This window comes from Mirounga angustirostris, unplaced genomic scaffold, assembly GCF_029215605.1.
Source record: "Mirounga angustirostris isolate CCGP_5_RB_7025 unplaced genomic scaffold, mMirAng1.0.hap1 SCAF_8, whole genome shotgun sequence".
Lineage (NCBI taxonomy): Eukaryota > Metazoa > Chordata > Mammalia > Carnivora > Phocidae > Mirounga > Mirounga angustirostris.
The window spans coordinates 28,114,301-28,134,285 of NW_026991716.1; the positions used below are offsets into that span (position 1 = coordinate 28,114,301).

Sequence of the window (19,985 nt, forward strand, 5' to 3'; positions counted from 1 at the left end):
GGCAAGTGCCTCACCACCGCCCTGGAACCCGCTGCAGTGCGCAAGCGCGCAACATCTCCGTTTCCCCCCCTTCAACCCCCACCCCCCCCCTTCCCCTTCAAGAAGCCGGCTCCGGGGCGCGCTCTCCCCTGTGAGGAGGCCAGAGGCCGGACACTGGAGGCGCTGTCTCCGCTCCCGTTAGATCATGTACCAGCCCAGCCGAGGGGCGGCCCGGCGTCTCGGCCCCTGCCTCCGCACGTACCAGGCTCGCCCCCAGGTGAGAGCAGAGGGGAAACGGGGAGGGAGGAGAGGGGGCGGGGAGAGACCCTCCTCAGAGCCGGCGTGTGGGGCGGAGCGCGCGCCCCTAGGCGCAGGCGCAGTGGCGTCCTATCGCCCCTTCTCACCTGTGCAGGGCGGTGTGTGGAGGGGCGAGGGGTCGCGGGGACTCCAGGACGGCGCAGCGCGACGTGGCGTGCACGGGATGTTCTCCCGGGTCTAGGGCGTGCAGGCGGGAGTGAACCAGGGACGGCGGGGCGCGGCCGCATTTCGCCGGCGTTTCCGCGGTTACCTGTGCCTGGAGGTGATTTGAAGGACAAGGGGCGGAGAGGTTCGCAGCCTGGCCGCGGAGCCGCCCCGGAATTCCCAGGTCCCGACCAGACAGACCTGCCGGCCGCCCTCTGCAGCCGGCGCATCTTACAGCGGGATAGCGGTCAGGGCAGGAAGGCCGGCCTGGGTGGATCCGGTTCGGACCCCTGCGCCGGGCCGGGCCAAATGGCCACGCCCCCGGCGGAGACGGCGCCTCGGGGACTGAGGTACCCGCAGGGCCAGCCAGCCTTCCCGGAAGTGAGGCCCCCCCGCCCCCCAGGGGCTCCCTGAGAGCGGAGGGACCCGGGCTAGGCCTGACTTTGGGTGACCTCCCGCCCGTCGCACTTGCAACGTCGGTAAACCAGAGGAATGGAGCCCAGCCTTTAACGGTCTCGGCTTGTTTGTGTCGTTAGAGGAGCCCGAAATGATAGTAGCTTACATTTGCATACAATTTACAGATGGCGAAGTTTTATTTACATTTATTACGTCATATGGTTCTCAAAACAATTCAGTGTGGCTTCATCGTCCTCGCTTATAAGAGGACATTCATGAGATAGGCATAGGGAATGAGAGTGCCCAAGGTGTCACAATGTAATCAGAGCTAGGAGAAGTGTCTTCTACTTACAGTTGGATGTTTTTTTTCCATCACACACTTAATGGTGGAGTTTTGTTAAGGGCTACATCATTTCATCCACAGTACACTAAAATCTGTTGCTCCGTTCCTTTGTTCATTTTTCAGAATATTAGGATTCTTTCTGTAAGAGAGGTGTAACTGCCCCTAAACAGTGTTGGGATCTTAAACAAATGTAAATGTATTTACTAACGTTTTTGGGGGAAGTACTTGTACCTGTTTCCTCTTTTCAGTAGAGATGGAGATGAATTAATCCCATTTTCCTCCTGTCAGGAGGAGCAGGTGGGATTGGAAGCGTGTTAATGAACAGAGTTTAGATGAGGGGGCATCAGGCAGCTAGATTCTTATATTTTTCCCTTTTATTCTTCCTCCTTAGGACCAGCTTTCTCCACGGGCTCTACCATTCCCACCCCTTTGGCCCCCCTCCACAACAACCACTTCTCCATCTTATCTTCTCTGGTCTCCCCCACCCCCACCCATCTGGCTGCTGCCACCAGCTCCCCCACTACCTCTCCCTCAGATCCAGGCCCTCAGCTCACCATGGGTGGTTCTCCCTCCAGGAAAGGGGGAGGAGGGGCCGGGACCTGAGATGCATAGCGGCTGCCTGGATGGGCTTAGGAGCCTATTTGAGGGACCTCCCTGCCCCTGTCCTGGGGCTTTGATACCTTTCCAAGCCCCTGGGACCTGCTGCCCTTCCCCTGCCACTCCACCAGGAGATCCGAGTATGGAGGAACACCTGGCTGTCATGTATGAGAGACTGAGACAAGAGGTAAGTCAGCTTGAAAGTGGCTTTCATCTGCAGTGAGAAGGGATGTAGGTAATACTTGGAAGTAGAGGGTTAGTCAACTGGATTTTCTTGGAATTAACGAGGCAGGCATGTATATATCTTATAAACATTTCCCAAGGAAATGATGTTCTTCAGTTTGGATTTAAGGGAAGTTAAACATGCAATGAGATGACTTTTTATTCAGAGGGGAGTAAGGAAGCATCAAAAAGAGAAAACTGAGAAGTAGGATCATCTTTTCTTTCCTACTGGGCTGATGCCTTCTTCTTCCACCTAGCTTCCCAATCTCTTCCTTCACTCCCACGACTATACTCTCTACTCATCGGATGTGGAATTCATCAATGAGATCCTGAACATCCGTACCAAGTGAGAATCCAGGCACGGGTAGGGCCTTGGGGAGGAAAAGCACTGCGTGCTTTCTACTTGATCTTTTTCATTTACCAGAGAAGGTCCTGCCACTTCTCACAACTGTTTCCCGTTCCCCAGACAGAGGCCAGTTTGGTTTTCTGATTATGCCATCATGAGCGATCTTTCCCATTCCTTCTTCCCAGGGGCCGGACATGGTACATTCTGTCACTGACCCTCTGCCGCTTCCTGGCCTGGAACTATTTTGCACAGCTTCGGTTGGAGGTTCTACAGCTGACCCGCCACCCAGAGAACTGGACCCTGCAAGCCCGCTGGCGGCTTGTGGGGCTGCCCATCCACATGCTCTTTCTGCGTTTCTACAAGCGTGACAAGGAAGAGCTTTATCGGTAAGAGGAAGTGAGAAAAGATCCAGTTTCCTAATCCTATCTTTAGGACTCTGGTCTAGTCTTCCAGACAATCCTTGATCTACCCTGACTTGACTGCAGGCTCCTTGAGGGCAGGGATTTTGTTTTCTCTATTTTAATATAATAGTGCTCGCTTCGGCAGCACATATACTAAAATTGGAACTATTTTAATATAACAGAAATCGGGGACTTTGAGTGTGTTAGGAAACCTCTAGACTCAGTTCCTTTTTGTACATTATGTGGCACATGGTAGTCATTCAAGTGTTTAGTGAACAAATGAAAATTCCTGTCTGCTAAGTTGAGCCTCACAACCTTAGGTAGAGTATTTGGTAAATTTCTGGCATAGAATAGAATCCCAGGAAATTGTTAGGCTCAGCCCAAGCCAGTGATTCTCAAACTTTGCTGCATGGTGGAATCATCTCAGGATCTTTAAAAAATATTGGTGCCAGACATTCTGATTTAAGTGGGACAGGGTACAACCTGGGCATCAGGAGTTTTTGGAGTTTTCCAGGTGATCTAATATGCAGCAAAATTTAGGAACTATGGCTTAAACAAATGCTTGCATTAAACTTTGGGACCAGTCACCTCCCTCAGTAAGCCTCTCTTTTTCCCTTCACCAGGACCTATGATGCCTATTCCACCTTCTACCTGAATTCCAGCGGCCTCATTTGTCGCCATCGCCTAGACAAAGTGAGTCCTTAGGCTGGGTGGGGATGGGGTGAAGGTGTAGAACATCCACCAGCTGGCATTAACCTCTGTCCCTGCAGCTGATGCCTTCACACTCGGCCCCAACGCCTGTGAAGAAGCTGCTAGTGGGAGCCCTGGTGGCTCTGGGACTGTCAGAGCCAGAACCCAACTTACACGTGTGTTCCAAGACCTGATCCAGGAACTGGGATGGAGGCAGCACTGAAGACTTCGCTATATACGCACAAGAGGAAGAGGTGGGGGCGGAGGCCGAGAATCTCAGGAGCCAGCTTCCTCCCCTCTTTATTCTCCTTTTTTTGCCATCTCATGCTGTGTAAAGCTGCTGTGTAATTTAACTTGTAAATAATAAAGTCTAAGTGAATATATGAGAATTTCCTGTCACCTTCTCTGCATCTCAGAAGTTCCCATAAGCTTGGGGCGCCTGGCTGGCTCAGTCAGTAGACCAAATGACTCTTGATCTCGGGGTTGTGAGTGAAGCCCCATGCTGGGCACGGAGCCTACTTAAAATAATAATTCTCTCGCTCCATTTCTCTCTCTCAAATAAATAAATAAAATCTTTAAAAAATAAAGTTCCCACAACCTTTATTTCAAAAATAGAAATTAAATAATGTTACAGAAGGAAAAGGAGCTGGTGTTGGGTTCTATTTGTGTCCCCTCCCCTTTAGCCTAGTTCTTCTCGTGTCTTGCCTGTTTTTTTTGGCATTTTCTTAGAATGGGGATCTTCTAGCTCCTTGGCCTTATAATAGTGGGGAGCCACCTCCAGAAGCCAACTGCTCTCAATCTCCAATACCTACAAGAGGAGAGAAAAAATCCGTACGATTCCCCTTTTTCCAACCTAGACTCTAATGTATGTGTGATCAAAAAAGTTTCTTTCTTCCACCTTTGACTACAGGGCTAGGGGAAAGGTGCCAGGCTCTAAACACTATATACCCCAAGGGCAGACACACCTCTACACGTCATTCAGAATCCCCAGTAAACTATCCCTAAAAAACCTGATCATAAAGACTGTAAAGTACACTCAGGACAGAGATCCCATCTGCTTTGTTCACCATTCTCACCCCAGCATCTGAACCACCAGGATAATAGGCATTCAAATATGCACTGAATGACTATGCAGTTCTTCAGCCTTAGCAGATGCTGACACAACTGGCAAGACACAATGCTTTTCTGTTTTATCCCACCTTACACCACTGTGTTTTCCTGTTTCTCTGCCGGTCTCAGCAACTCGAACCTGGGTTTTTAGCTTGTGAGGACTCCCCCCGCCCCCGCCATCTTCACTGTCCTGGGCAGGGGAAGGTGCCCTCACCTGTCTCATGAACTCCTTGGTGGTCAAGACAAGTTCATGGTAGAGCAGCCAGCGTGGCTGTTCCTCGAAGAGGGAGGAGTTGGGGTGAATGAACACTGTCTGCCGCTGTTTGACCGTGCGGTAGCCGCTCCGGGTCAGCCGGGCCGTGTGGTAGAAGTAGCCAGCGGTGATGGCCTGAGGGGCGGGCAGGAAAGACAGTCACCCGGAAAGCCACATACCTGGGGACCCTAACACGCACTGCCTTTTTAGTTCAGGCTTCTGGAGAATCAGATAGGTAAGGAGTGCACGAAGAATCCATTGAGAAGGAACCCTCAGTGGTCTGGGGAAGACAGCCCAGAAGAGCACACCTTCCACAGGGTAACAGGGCCGACCCTCAGGCTGGAGGGACTGCTGCAGGCCCCCAGAGCAGCTTTGCTCTGCAGGCGGAGGGGGTGTGGGCGACAGGGAGACTAGGCAAGCGCTGACCTTGCGGACACGGATATAGTCCCCCTGGCAAGAGCTGAGACCAACTTCCACGCGCTCCAAGAGCCCCTCCAGCTGTTCCCGCACATCCCGGGCTCGGCGCATCGATCGGAACTGTACAAAGTTCTCATAGCACCACTGGGAAGAGTAACCACTCTCAGCCCACTGGGAAGATGTTACAAAAAAAGTGGGAGTTTAGTGTACAGAGAAACAGAGCTCCCCAGGCCTCTGTCCTTCCCGTCACCCAAGCCCCGTGACCTGCGTATAAACGTTCAGCAGAACCAGGTGGTCTCCACCAGGGAGGAAGAAGTTGACCCGGGCGTTGTCGGCATGGACAAGCTTGTCCTTGGGCCGGTAGAAGATGGAGCTGTTCACACACAGCATGGCAGCCACCGTCAGGATCTCTTCCGAACAGCTATACCTGCGGCAGGAAGGGCGACGCGTGAGGGTTCCAAGGAAGACACAGAGGAACAGACACACGGGAAGGGGAAAAGTGATCGCTGTGTGTAGGTGTGTCCTCACAGGGAGCCTGCCGTTGGGACAGTGGCTACAAATCAGAGCGGACAGATTCTGGTGGTGGCGATGGCAATATGGGTGTCGAGGAGGTGGGCTATCCATGCAGGTGGGGGCAGGAAAGCGCTGGGGACTTCGGAGGGTAGGCAGGACTTCTGCAGGAGGAAGGGGTGTATCGTGCATCAGGGAAAGACAGCACTTCAGGTTCATGGAATGACCTCTGCCCTCAACTACGGCAGAGGACTGGCATTTAAAGGTGGTCCCTCCACAACCACATCTAAATGTTAAGAGCCCCAAACCTTCGGAAGGAGAAAGTCCCCAAACCAGTACACACAGCACTCCTCACGGGTGCTAAGTCTTCCACATCCATTCATGCCCCCAAATTTTGTCAATCTTACTCATTTGGTAAGTGTCTTACTGCCCCTTTGGAGGCAGTAAGAGCTTTCTAGTAACTTATTTGTTAAAGAATAATACAGTAGGGAGAAAAAGAGGAAAAAGAGCAAGGTAACAAAGATGGCACACAGCCAGTTGGTGTGCCGGGGGCCCAGCCAGGGTGGCAGGGGTGGGGGTGGGGTGTGGCGCTTACTTCTCAGAGGCCAAGATCATTTTAGATAACATGGGGTCCACCGGTAGCTCTGCCATCTTTCGACCCGACTAAGGAGAGGAAAAGAGTTGAAGCCAGTCCTCCCTCAGGTGTCCCTCCCCCACTCAAGAGGTCACCCCAGCCCACGCCGCCCTCCCACCTCACCGTGGTGAGCTCCCCGAGGTGGTTGAGGGCTCCCAGGGCATACAGCTGCTCCAAAGCCAACAGCAGGGTCTCGTACGGGGGAGGGTCCAGGAAATCAAAGTGCATTAGGTCATGGATCCCTGAGGAAAGACGCGAGGGGCTAGAAGTTTCTCTGCAGGGATCCGTGACTCTAGCCCCACCTCCTTCCTCTCTCGGGAGGCCCGGGGGACCCCAAGTAACCTAAGCTCTTGAGCAGCAACACAACATTGCCCAGGCTGGTCCTCTGGATCTCCGGCACGGTGGTCTCCTCCAGCTCGTGCTGATAGGCCCAGGCCGTGTACAGGCGGAAGCACTTTCCGGCAGCCACCCGACCGGCCCGGCCAGCCCGCTGATTGGCTGAGGCCTGGAAAGGAAGGAGAGGCAGGCCTGCTGACAATTGGAGAGGGAAAAGGGAAAGACCAATGCTGATGCAAGAAATCTGAGCGGAGGTAGGCTGCTTATTCCCTGTCCTCTAAGCAGCTCCCACAGGCTTCTGAGTTGAACCTTCCCCACGGAGACCCTGCGGGAGCCCAGCCAGGCTGACCTTGCTGCAGGGCGTGATAGTGAGGGATTCCATGCCCGTGCGAGGGTTGTAGCTCTTCTGCTTACAGAACCCTGGATCCAGCACATAAATGATGCCTTCGATGGTGAGTGACGTCTCAGCGATGTTTGTTGCCACAACCACCTGAGTGAGAGGGTGCAGAGTCACCCGGAGACCCCACCCACCACGTGACCTAGAAAAGTCATCCTGGAAGATTCGAGTAGAGAAGCAGCTGCAGATAAAGGACAGGAGCCTAGGGGATTAGCATCTAAAGTCAGGAGAGGGGGACAAGGCCAGGCAGGAGCGAGGGAGGCGAGGGATGAACAGGGACATAATGTGGAAAGGAAATGGGAGAAGAAGGGTTAGAATTGTTTTCAGAGATGGGAGAGGGGGTCCAGGTCCCTGCCTCCATCTTTCCCACCAGCACTTTCACACGCATCCTCAGCCAGGACTTGCTGCAATAGCCTCCTCATGTGTCTCGCCGCCTATACTCCTGGCCCTGCTGACCTGGCATCATTCTGGCATCCAGATGGCCCTTTAAAAATGTAAACCTGTCACATCACTAACCCCATCCATCAGAGGCTTCCCGTCCTCCTCGAGAATTATACGCATCCCCTTAAGGCCCTGAGTCCTCTAGCCCTGGCTACCTTTCTGCCCTCACCTCCGAGCATTACGGGCTCCCTTGCTCCACTCCTGCACACTGCTGCTCCCTGGCTGGGTCGAGCACTCTCCTCCCTCGGGTCCTTGGCATGAGCTGTCCCCTCTACTGGACACCCTCACCTCCCAGATATCAGCCTGGCTCCCTCCCTCACCGGGTTCAGGCCTCAGCTTCCCTTTGACCTTACTGGAGGAGAGGCCCTCCCTAGACCCCAAGGAAAATACCTTCCTGCCATTCCTCACTCCCACTCCCCTGGGGTCAGTCTCCATCTCCTCAGGTGGCACTATATCTCTCCATAGCACTGGTCACAAGTCAGCATTGTGTATTTACGTGTCCACTGGCTCCTAACTTACGTTAGACTGTATGCTCTGTGAAGCTAGGGACTTTGCTCTGTTCATCATTGTCTCTTCATTCCCTAGAACAGTACCTGGCATGTGGGAGGGGCTCATTAAATATTTGTTGAACGGAAGTCTCATCTTTGCTCAAAACCCTTTGATTGCCACCCAATCGTCTAAAGTCCAAATGCTTCCAACTGCTATCAAAGGCCCTCCCTAATCTCAGTCCAGAGTTGTTTTCACCATGTGGACCATCCCCTCAACCTTCTAGATTACACTCGGACCTCAAACATACCTTAGGCCTTGCTCTGGAATTCCCTACCTTTTTTCTTAAAGATCCAGATCAAATCCCACCTTCTGGCACACCAAGGACTTCCCTTCTCCTCTGTGCCTCCACAGTGCTGACTTACCCAGGCACGTATTTGGCTGTGCCTCAGTTCATGCTGAATTCATGCTCTCCCCAGCTCTGGAGGCGAGGGACTGACTACTGCTGGGCCTTGTAGCTGCAGCAGGGCCCAGGACACATCTTGCATAGGGCGGGCACATAGTCTCTTTTTCACTACTAGTTGTATGAACTACAGGGGTGAAGAATGTGGGTTTCTCCAACTGACCTTTCGTGCCCCAGGGGGTGTGGGCTGGAAGATACGAGCCTGCATGTCAGAAGGCAGGTTGGCATAAATGGGTAACACCAAGAGCTCCCGGATTTTGGAGCCCAGGCGGCGGCAGCGATCCTGGAGCATCTCACAGGCGGCCTCAATCTCCTCCTGGATTTGGGATGGAGAGAGCAGGACAGGTCCCCGAGTGACCTAAGGCCCACATGCCAGCTCCGTCTTCCCCTGGGACACATCCTTGCCCCTCCCCCCACGCCTCACACCTGTCCCGTCAGGAACACCAGGATATCCCCAGGGGGCTGGGTCACATGGATCTGCAACACAGACACGACACAAGCCTCCAGGTAGTCAGCCTCTGGAGCCTAGGGAGGAGGAGGAGAGGGCTCACAGCAAGGCCATCCATCTGGGAAACTTCTCCTCCCAGCTCGATAGCCAGTTTATCCCAGTTCCCTTGTGGACTCTCCAATTCCCCTTCCCTCCTTGGGCCAACCTTCTCCGAAGGCCCAGGCTTTGCCACCTCACGCTTAAGCCCACCCTCCCTGAGGGGAGCACCTTGGTATAGAAGATGTCAACTGGAAACCTGCGTCCAGGGATTCGGAAGACAGGGGCGTCATCAAAGAAGGTGGAAAAACGGGCAGCGTCCAGTGTGGCTGAAGCCACCAAAACCTTCAGCTCAGGCCGGAAGCGAGCAACATCTTTGATTAACCCAAAGAGAATGTCTGTGTGTAGGGTCCGTTCATGAGCCTCATCTACCATCACCACACTGGAGAAAGAACAGGGGAGCAGTGAGCCAGGGAAGTTGGCCAGGAGAGGACGATAGGATCCCCTGGACGAGGGCACAGAGGGAAGCAAAGAGCCAAGGGTGAATGTGGGGGAGGGGGTTCCAAAGAGAAGCCAATCACCCCAGTTAGGGAAGACAAACAGAAAGTTAAAGAAGACCAAGACCCCGAAGTCTGCAGCTCATCCCAGCCTAGGAAGACAACAACAGTCAAGATTTGGAGGCCGGAAGCCAAGGCCAGGACAAGTCAGACATCCTCTCCGGGTCAGAGTTACGGGTCTGTTGGAGTCAACAGAAGTAAGTGTACGTTTTAAAGGGGAGAAAAAGTGAGAGCAGGGCCTCTTTGAATAAGGCTGGGCTCCCCGGGCTGGCTGGGAATGAACAGCCAGACCCAAGCCACCATGATTCGAACAGCCTAGGAGCTGTCGGGCATCCCTGTTGGCCCTGCTGCCTCCTTCTAGGGACAGGGACCAGGTAAGCCTTTCTACCCCAACCTTAGAGGGCTCTGCAGGATTTTTGGTCTCCTCCTTAGTTATCTGGGTGCCACGTCTTCTTTATCCTTGCTCAAGTCTTTGGATTTCCAGGTGACAGCCAAGCCTGCAGGAGCTCACCCCTGACTATGCTGGTGAAGTCCCCGGCTGTTCTACAAAGCAGGCTGGCTTGATGGGAAAACCCTATGCCCCAAACACTCTTGCACTGGCTAGCCTTCCATGGGTTCTGAGATTTTTGCAAGGCATGTGAAGGTTCAAATCATATTTATCCTATTGCTCCATTTGTGATCTTCTAAGACCAGAACTTCACAGCCTCCTAAAAGTTGAGAAAGCTCATATTGCTCGGCTGGCCTGACCCCACCACCAGCCACGCACAGACCCCTCCTCCTCCTCCAAGCCACTCCAAGACCTGGGCCAGAGGCCCAAGAGTGAGGGCCCCAACACAGCGACAGCCCCTCCAGTCCCCACCACTCTGGCTCCATAGTACTGCGCTGAAATCTGTCTCCCTGTAACCTCTCCCATCATTGCTAGTTGCGCTCTCTGGGGTCACGTGAAACAAGTCTGACTTTCCATGTGAACCAGGAGGTCTCCCCTGAGTTTCTCCTCTCTAAGCTGAACATTCTAAGTTTCTTCAAAGGGTCTTCATGTGGCTTTTTAAGTCTCCACAGCACCACTCTACCTCCCTGGTGTTTTCTAAACTCTGGGGAGCGAGGGAGAGGACTTCTCTGCAGTCTCTTCTACCTCATCTCCATGGCACCTGCAGGTCAGTCCTAGGACCGTCCACACCATAAAGATTCAAGAACTGGTGGGCTAGTCAGAAGACAAAGGCCAAACTAGCTGGATGAGAAGAAAGCAGAGAGAGGCCAGAGATTAAAGGAGCCAGAGGAAGGTGCTGAAGGGGAGGAAGGCAGTAGACTGGGTGGAAGAGAAGCTGGTGGCTCTCTTGTGGGAGACGGGAACACTATGCGTACCTGTAACTTGCAAGGTCGGGTTCAGAGAGGAACTCCCGGAGGAGCATCCCGTCCGTCATGTAGCGGAGGGCAGTTCGCTCTGATGTGCAGTCCTCAAAGCGGATGCTGTAGCCAACCTGTCAAAAGGGCCATTAGCAATCGAGATTGGACTGGTGCTCCCTGAAGGGAGTGCAGGCCTAGGGGATGAGGGGTCAGTGCCTGGACCTGTGGTGTGAAGCCCTGCGCAGTGTGGGGTGTGTCTCAGACCCTACAGGCTCCCCTCCCCCCTCAGTCCCCATAGATCTTACCTCATTCCCAAGCTTCACACCCATCTCCCGGGCCACCCGGGCAGCCACACTCATGGCCGCTACTCTCCGGGGCTGGGTACAGGCAATCTTCATTCCCTTCTTTGTGTAACCCTGAATGACAAGAGGTTTTCCCTTGGCTAAATACACTCCTGGGGGGGAAGGGGGAGCACCTGGGTGGCTCAGTCAGTTAAGTGTCTGCCTTTGGCTCAGGTCACGATCCCAGGGTCCTGGGATCAAGCCCCGCAGCGGGTGCCCTGCTCAGCGGGTGCCCTGCTCAGCGGGGAGTCTGTTTCTCCCTCTCCCTCTGCCCCCCCACCCCTGGCTCGTGCTCTCTCTCTCAAATAAATAAAACCTTTAATAAATAAATAAATATGCTCCTGGGGCCCAAGATAATTCAGAGAAAGAAGGTATAAATGTACAACAGGGCAGGGGAAAAGGAGGGAACAGAAACTGAAAAGCAGACCACCAGGGCAAACATAAGGATGGCAGACCCTAGGGCCCTCAAGGGCATCCTCACCCAGCCCTGAGAGTCCCAGTCTTTTGGGTAATCACATTCAGGCTCACCTAGATTTGAGTTGGAAAAGGACAGACCAGCTGGGGCAGACCCAGAAGCAAAGGGGAACAAAAAAAGGTGAAAAAGCAGGAAACCGAGTCCTCTGACTCCTTGTTCTTTGGCCCTTGCAGAGGAACGATGGCTGAGCTGGTTGGTGTGGGAAGGTCCCCAGCCCACCATCTATCCGTCTACAGGTCTTTCCGATAGGAACGTTGGAACTAGACACAGACATGGTAGCAGAAGTGAGAACAGAAACATAAAAAGGGTTTGTCCTTATTCTTAAGAAACTCACAATTTAGTGGAAAAGACTAAATGACTAAAGATGGAGAAGCTAAGTGACTACTCAAAACATGTAAAAGGAGGTCTGACAGGACTGTGCTTGTCAAGGGTCAGTGCTCGGCAGCCTGGAGGGTGTGGATAACTGTACCTCCTCAAAGAGATACTGCGGGATCTGGGTGGTCTTCCCGGAGCCCGTCTCACCCTCGATGATGAGGACCTGATGATCAGCAATAGCTGCCAGGAGCTCCTCGCGGAAGGGGAACACTGGGAGGCTACGGCGGACAGCCTGGATGGACTCCTTCTGCTGGGCCTGGGTTGGAGGCGGTGGGCCTGATGGCTCCTGAGGAGAAAGAGGGGCGTGAGCTTCAGGGCCGGCTTCCCGACCTCCTTAGAATGTCCCAGAGTTCTCCCGCTCACCTCGTCGCCCTGGAGCTGAGTGGCCCGGACAAACTCGATGGTCTCCTCTTCCTCCAGCACCAGCTGATACTTGGGCTCCTGGGAAGCAGCATCTCGGGCCCCAAACTTCAGGGATGCTGCCCCCAGCCGGGCCTCCTCCCAGCGTCGCTGCTCCTCCCCAGGGGCGCCTGATTCCTCCTCCACTAGATCCATAGCTCGTGCTGGCTGTGGAAAGAAGGACATGTGAAGACAGAGGAATGCCCTCTTCCCAGGCCTCTCCTTCCCGGTCACTATCCCCACCCACTGGGAAAGGCAAGACAAAGGGGTCAGCCAAGGCACTGTCCAGTGCCCTGAAGACTTCCCTCCCCTCAGCTTGGGGAGCAGGGCTGAAGTGGACTCCGCTTTGCCTCACCTGGCCTCGGGTCTCCTCGGGCATGTGGTAACGATTGGTGGCCTCCAGCTTCTCCTGCTCCCCAGCCGCCCGGTACTCTCGGGCCAGATCCCGAACTCGCCGCTTGTATTTGAGCTCCCGCCGTTCATGTCGGCTCAGCTCCACATCCCCAAAAAGGAACTCCTCATCAGCCAGCTCTGCCTCCAGGTCCTCAAGCTTCTCGCGCTCCCGCTTAGCCAAGTACTCTCGGCGGGATTTTTTCCGCAGCTCAGGGACCTGGGTTAGGACAGGGCAGCCAAATCTTCATCTCGCTGGGACAGCAACCCCTTCCTTACCTGTCCGTAAGCGTTACAAATTCCCTGACAGGCCAGCAGTGGCCCTTGGCAATGTCCAACCTGACTAATGGTGTGCCCCAAGCTGGGCCCGTCTGAAAGCCACACACTGACCCTACACACTATCTTCTAGCAGCACAATCCTGCTGGAAGGTCCTTCGGGACAGCCTCACCATCTTTGTCAACATAGATACACTAGGGCAATTATTTGAATATTTTAGATTTTCTTCTTACTATTTTATTCGACTTAGTGGAAAGGAGGAAAACAAAAGGGCTAATACCAGCATTTAGAAGCACAGGTCTCAAACTGAAAACAAGTGGGACTATTAGAAACCACTGGATGTGCCAACAGGAGGTAATCTTCAGCCTCGGTTAGATGCTCCCTGGTCTGAAATCAAATGACTATAGTTTGGGAAAAGGGGGAAAATACACTATATACAAAAAACTGGAAGTATAGCATCAGAGAGTGTTATAAAGCAAGATGTAATCAGAAATGCTTAGCCTCTGGGACTAACGTCTCCCCGATTCATACAATGTGTCATCTGGCTTCTACATGTTTCCTTTGACAGGTGCTTTTCGGGACAGATTATGGATGATAGTAGAAGACTGGGCACATCCGTAAGGCCTTTCTCAGCTCTCACCATGAGCCCTCCCACTGTGGCAACAGTGTCTCCTCCCTTTGATCAAAACAACGTCCTCTACTATGGTGGCAAAACCTCATCAAGCCCTCTCCTTGGGGGCCCCAATCCTATTTAATTGCTTGGCTTTTCTTGTTTGTTCTATGAAGACTTAAAAGGAGCTCATGCTCATGATCTGAGTACCACAATCAAATACTCTTTCAACCTGATGGAGGGAGCAGATGCATGTTCTTTTAAAATATGGGCAAAAAAACCAGAGCAATTTGAGGGGCCCCTGGATGGCTCAGTCAGAAGAGCATGCAACTCTTGATCTCGGGGTCCTGAGTTCGAACCCCACACTGGGTGTAGAGATTACTAAAAAAAAATAAAATAAATAACCACCAAAAAAAACAAAACAACCCAACTCAGTGCAATTTATCAAAAAGAAAAATGATATGCAACTATAAAACATTGAGAAATAAAAATTCATGAGTCCAATGTGACACACATACACACAAAAAATGGGAAAAAAGCTTTTGTTACCAGTGAGGTGACTGTTACATCAAACTCCTTTCTCTCAAAATTAGTAATTAAACGTTTCCTCTGCCCTTTTTTTTTTTAAGATTTTTTTGTTTATTTGTTTGCTTATTTATTTATTTTTCAGAGAGAGAGAGCATGAGTGGGAAGGGGAAGAGAGGGAGAGAGAGAATATCAAGCAGACTCTGCGCTGAGCTCAGAGCCCAACGCAGGGCTCAATCTCCCAACCCTGAGATCATGACCTGAGCTGAAATCAATTCAGATGCTTAACTGAGCTCCCCGGGTGCCCCATTTGCTCTGCCTTTTAAGAAGGAATTGTAGCTCATGCCTAGTTTTTTTTTTTTTTTTAAAGACTTATTTACTGGGGCACCTGGGTGTCTCAGATGGTTAAGTGTCTGCCTTTGGTTCAGGTCATGATCTCAGGTCCTGGGATTGAGCCCCACATTGGGCTCCCTGCTCAGCGGGGAGTCTACTTCTCCCTCTCTCCCTGTCTGTCCTCCTGCTTGTGCTTTCTCTCAAAGGAATCAATAAAATCTTAAAAAAAAAGACTTATTTATTTATTTGAGAGAGAGCGAGAGAGCAATGCAAGCAGGGGAAGGGAAGAAGATGAGGGAGAAGGAGAGAAGCGGACTTCTCCCTGAGGGCAGGGTCCCACGTGGGGCTGGATCTCACCACCCTGAGACCATGACCTGAACCGAAATTAAGAGTCTGACACTTAACTGAGTCACCCAGGTGCCCTGCTCATTCCTAGTTGTTAAGGAAAAGTTCTTCTTTACATAAAAAGCTTAGCCAACAAATGTAGAATGAACGTCAGGCTCTAAAAATCACCTTGTTGCAATCCCCAGTGAAATAGCAGATTTAGGAAAGGATTAGTAGTGGTTATACTAAAACCATTAGATGGGGCGTCTGGGTGGCTCAGTCGTTAGGCGGCTGCCTTCGGCTCAGGTCATGATCCCAGCGTCCTGGGATCGAGCCCCACATCGGGCTCCCTGCTCGGCAGGACGTCTGCTTCTCCCTCTCCCACTCCCCCTGCTTGTGTTCTTGCTCTCGCTATCTCTCTCTCTGTGTCAAAAAAAAAAAAAAAAAACCCATTAGATGAAGGGCTGTTGGCAGAAACGCTACCTGCACTAACAGGTACACAGTCAGTGCGTCCCCCCGATGTGGTGTAATGTAAAGTGCACATCGCCACCCAAGAAGTGTTCTGTCACAACTTTTTAATCTGAGTTGAGACAAGATTTAGACTCAACTTCCACTTTAAAGGAAGCAGGGCATAGAAGAACTCAACACCAAAAGGTAAGAGTCAGATAAATCCAGAATGTGGGGCATGGTACAAGATGAGAGTGAGAGAGGATAGAAAACAAATAAACATAAGAGACTGAACCACCAGATGCAATGCATGAAACCTGACTGGGTTCTGGTTTGGAAAGAGCAGATACTAAAGACATTCTGGGGAAACTTTATTGTGAACAGGTTCCTTATTGATACATGAGAATTACTGTTCATCTTCTGGGGTATGACAATGGCACTGTGGTTTTAGAGGACAGAGTCTTCATTCTTAGGAGAGACATACTGATGGGATAAAATGCCATGATGTCTAAACTCCTTTAAAAAGCTGACAAAGAAAAAAAAAAAAGCCCACACTTACACGGCCATGGCAAATACTACACATGATATTAACCATTTCTGAATATTAGTAGTTTCTATATGAGAGTTTATTATATTCCTCTCTTAACTTTCCTGTTTGTTTGGAAGTTTTCATGATTGGAAAAGGAAAGAAAAAATAAATTCTGGCAAATAAAAACATTGCGCCCATACTGACAGATGGCTCAGAAGTCTCTGACCACAGCCATTCTGTGGGGTGGGTCCTGAGATGGCTTGGCCAGGAGAGACCTGAGTTCCACTAGGCCGTTTTTAGGACATCAAGAGTCTCAAAATTCTTTTGAGAATCCGAAGTGTGACCTTACTTGGGAAGACCAGGCCTTTGGAAAACCGCTTACCCTACCAAAACTCACACCATGACAAGTTCAGTTCATGAATTACAAGGGCTGTGTCCCCATTCAGAAGCAAGAAACTCAGGAAACTAGAGGAAGATCACTAGACCATGTTTGGGATGGAGGGATTAGGTGGCAGGAAGGTATCTGGAATTGGGTGTGCCCAAGCTGACTGGACAGCACACACCTCAGCACTGGGACGGCTGCCCTGCCCCCGTCCTCCAGCCAGCCCCTTGGATGTTCCAGCTGACCTCTGATTACATCTCCTTAAATCTCAGGGCAAGCTCACATCTCCCTCACGAACACAGTGTGATTCAGATCCTAACGAGTAAGACGGTTTGTGGGCAGCTTCTTCCCTTCTACAACTTAAGTAAGTCCTTGGCAGGCTCCTGTCAACACAGACCTGACAGCCCATCAGCATCCCCACTGTACTTCCTTTGTGTCCTTTTTCCCTACCCCAAACCACTTCAAAAGAAAGTTTTTTCTTTTGCCTTCTGATGGTTGGCTTCCTGGGCACTAGGACTCACCATGGATTTCCGGTCTTCCTCGGCCATCTTGAGGCGCTTCTGAGCCTCTTCATAAGCCTAGGAGAAGAAACCAAGAGTGGAGGGCTGTAAGGCCAAAATCTCCCACAGCCACTCCCCCTCTAGAATCACAAGGCTCATTCGGATTTACCATTGCATAAAGAAATGGCCCTTCTCAGTGAGGAATCTCAAGGGTTACAGGTTCGGCAGAGGGTCGCCATAGCCAGAGGACCCACAAAGGTCCTCTTACTATAGAGATGAACACCACCAGAGGCCATCCTGGTCTTCCCAGAGATCGATATCTCTGCAATCACACCCAACCTCAGATTTGACCCAGAGATCTTCCTGCGGATTTACGGAACATGCTGCTCTTATGTACCTTCTTGTCTGACCGCTCCAGGACATTGCGAGTTCGATCCTTGTCCCGCTGCCGAACCCGCTCAGCGAAGGCATCACGTTCCTCCAGGTCCTGAAGGCGCTCTCGCTCAGTCCGCTCCCACTCATCCTCCGACTCTGGCTTCCCAGTCTGCTGTTTACTCCCCCTGCAGCCCAGCCCGAAGGATTACATAAGGCCTCCTAGGAGGCTTATTGCCCCCTCATCCCCTGTCCCATCCTTTCTCATTCTGACTTACCCTGTCTTTCTCTTCCCTTTCTCAGAAATCTCTTCCTCCTCTTCTTCCTCCTCCTGACATTTCTTCCTGAGGTGTTTCCGTTTTTTACGCTTCTTCTGGAGACTGCTCCCAGCTCTACCTATGGTCTCCTCGCTGCTCTCCTCACTGTCTTCCAGCAACTTATAGGATCGGTTCTTCTCCAGCAGGGCTCGTGCCTCTCGCTCGGCCACCCGAGCTGGCTTTTCTACCACTGCCTTCCGTGGTACCTATCAGAAGGGAAGATAATGGGATGTGAGCAACTCCTGATCTCTGCCAACCTACTTTGCCCCATTCCGAATTTAAGGAATGACCTGATCTTAAACCAGCCTTGTCTCTTTTCCCCATGGCTTCACACCATGTTCATCAGCCTGAATTGGGCTTCTCAGCTTCTGAATCTCCTTGCAGTCATTCACTTAACAAACATTTATTGAAGCCTGTGTGATGCACCAGGTACTTACTAGGGACCAAAAGACAACAATCCCTGCCCTCATGGAGTTTATTTTACATTCTCAAAACCAATTCTCAGTTGTTCAGCCTCTGTTCTTCACCACGACTAAGTCATCCCAATGCGAGAACTGATATGCTACAAGAACTGGTTTGCAGAGGCCTGTCATAAGCTTGGCACTGTACCAGATTCCAGAATACATGCTAAACAGATATACATAAAGTCCCTATGCTCATACTACTTAGGTTCTAAACTCATCTCCCGCCAGGCACCAGATGTGACAACCAAAGCAGGCTATTTGCCATTCTATGAACATGTTGAACACTTTCTCTCTTGCATATACTTAACTAAGCACCTGTTCTGTAAGGTGCTGTCAGGTAGGAGAAATACAAAGACAAGAAATACAGAATCCTGTCCTCCAGGAGCTCACCTTTACAGCTTTATTCCTTCCCCCTTCTCTATCAGACAGATTTTGGGGAATCTTTGGGGCTGCTTCCCCTGATCACTACCCCTACCTTTTTATTTCTTTCTTTTTTTTAAAGATCTTATTTATTTATTTGACAGAGACACAGCGAGAGAGGGAACACAAGCAGGGGGAGTGGGAGAGGGAGAAGCAGGCTTCCCGCGAAGCAGGGAGCCCGATGTGGGGCTCGATCCCAGGACCCTGGGATCATGACCTGAGCTGAAGGCAGACGCTTAGCGACTGAGCCACCCAGATGCCCCACTACCCCTACCTTTTCTGCCTACAGCACTTCTCACACATCTTTTCTATAGCCTCACTATTCAAAGTGTAGCCTGTGGACCATGGGATTCACCTGGAAACTAGTTAGAAATGCAAAAACTAAGATCCCATCCCGAAACTACCTAATCGGAATCTGCATTTTAATAAGGGTCCTGGATGAGTCGCATGCATATTAAAGTTCGAGAAACACTACTCTATAACACTTAACGCTCCTTGAACTTCTTCCCAGAGCTGGACGTCCAGCACGTAGCACAGTACCCAGTCGACAACGGACAAAAGCTAGGTGCTTGCGAACTGAGCTTGCTTAATTCCCGGAAGGACAGTTAGCCCAGCCTCACCTGGACGAATAACCTGGGGCCCCTCCCCTGCTCCACCTTCTCTCCCACCACTCCCACGCCTGGCCCCGCCCCGCCCCTCTCGACACCTTGTTCCAGAGCCTCAGGGCGAAGTCCCGCGCTGGCCCGCTGAGGTCCAGAGTATCGGTGTCTCGCAGGCGCTGCACAAACTCCTCGGCCGAGGCGCAGCGCTGCGCGGTACCAATCAGGAACTGGGCTACGTGCCGCTCGCTCAGCCCCAGCACCGAGTGCAGCTCGTCCTGCACCCAGCGCTCCAGCCCAGCCGGCGTCGCCATGATGACCCACGCTGGCCCGTTTCCGGCCCTGAACTGTCTCGAGTAGCCACGCTGGTGGTTGGGCCCGTCGGAGGCCCGGAGGCCTGGAACCCTGGGCTGGAGTCTGAGTTCCGCAAAGGACCTGCCTTAGGACCTTGGGGTTCGGTTTCCAACAGCCCGAAACCGTCTTCCCGGATCGGGGAGACCGGAAACGGCCGGTCATTTCCGGCCTAAGCACTACGGTGGCCGAGCGAGTTCAAACTTAACGGAACCGCACGTGAAGCTCGGGGTAAAATTTTATTTCCGCCTCCAGTAAGTCTCTCTGTCGCCCTCTGGTGGCCGGCCTGTGAATGCCTCGCTCATTCAACAGACGCTGTGTGCTAAGCACAATTTTAGTTGCTGGGGATATGGCAAGGAACTAATTAGACAAAAATCCCTTACTGAAGGGAGGGGGAAAGACAAGATACATAATAAATAAAACATATAAGTCCTATGGAGCCAAAAATAATGCAAAGTTTGTGTGTTGGGGGGGAGATTATATCTCAAACTGGAAGGTTAGGCCCATGTTGATGAAAGATTAGCCCATGCCGATTAGAAGTAACCTTTGCTAGTACGGGCACCTGCGGCAGGAATGAATACAGGTTAGACATAATCGGAGACCTCCAAGCAGGAAGAAACAGGATCTGGGGGGAAAAACCAAAGGTGCGCTCTCTTCTTGGTGCTCTCAGAAAGGTGCCTTTTTTTT

General features: G+C 51.8%; 2 protein-coding genes across 13 annotated transcripts in view; one reads left to right on the forward strand and one right to left on the reverse strand.

The window, feature by feature from the left end:
- The window catches only part of DHX16 (DEAH-box helicase 16), a 30,059-nt gene extending 10,562 nt beyond the window's left edge, over nt 1–19,497 (reverse strand). For 5 of the 12 annotated variants that reach the window (XR_010413569.1, XR_010413568.1, XR_010413566.1 and 2 more), the window contains exons 1-20: nt 19,055–19,486; nt 17,426–17,670; nt 17,173–17,335; nt 16,797–16,853; nt 12,814–13,068; nt 12,423–12,626; nt 12,154–12,345; nt 11,174–11,284; nt 10,887–11,002; nt 9,199–9,409; nt 8,910–9,008; nt 8,647–8,799; nt 7,046–7,186; nt 6,703–6,865; nt 6,484–6,602; nt 6,322–6,389; nt 5,481–5,643; nt 5,226–5,387; nt 4,761–4,934; nt 384–1,319 (exon numbers count right to left, since the gene is read on the reverse strand). Coding sequence is in view for 3 of the 12 variants with exons in the window: in XM_045866503.3 (XP_045722459.1) it covers nt 4,116–4,244; nt 4,761–4,934; nt 5,226–5,387; nt 5,481–5,643; nt 6,322–6,389; nt 6,484–6,602; nt 6,703–6,865; nt 7,046–7,186; nt 8,647–8,799; nt 8,910–9,008; nt 9,199–9,409; nt 10,887–11,002; nt 11,174–11,284; nt 12,154–12,345; nt 12,423–12,626; nt 12,814–13,068; nt 16,797–16,853; nt 17,173–17,335; nt 17,426–17,670; nt 19,055–19,261 (3,132 nt within the window). In the remaining 9 variants the exon portion in view is untranslated. Of the gene's footprint in view, nt 1–383; nt 1,320–4,019; nt 4,245–4,760; nt 4,935–5,225; nt 5,388–5,480; nt 5,644–6,321; nt 6,390–6,478; nt 6,603–6,702; nt 6,866–7,045; nt 7,187–8,646; nt 8,800–8,909; nt 9,009–9,198; nt 9,410–10,886; nt 11,003–11,173; nt 11,285–12,153; nt 12,346–12,422; nt 12,627–12,813; nt 13,069–16,796; nt 16,854–17,172; nt 17,336–17,425; nt 17,671–19,054 lie in introns of those variants that run through there. The other 7 variants (XR_010413562.1, XR_010413565.1, XR_010413564.1 and 4 more) reach the window with 7 other exon arrangements.
- CUNH6orf136 (chromosome unknown C6orf136 homolog) lies at nt 27–3,825 on the forward strand. The gene is made up of 6 exons (XM_045866501.2): nt 27–256; nt 1,572–1,964; nt 2,257–2,345; nt 2,531–2,731; nt 3,370–3,439; nt 3,517–3,825. Exons 1-6 carry the CDS (start codon nt 185–187, stop codon nt 3,628–3,630), a joined length of 939 nt encoding a protein of 312 aa, XP_045722457.1. The 5' UTR covers nt 27–184; the 3' UTR covers nt 3,631–3,825.
- Nucleotides 19,498–19,985: the final 488 nt, after the last annotated feature.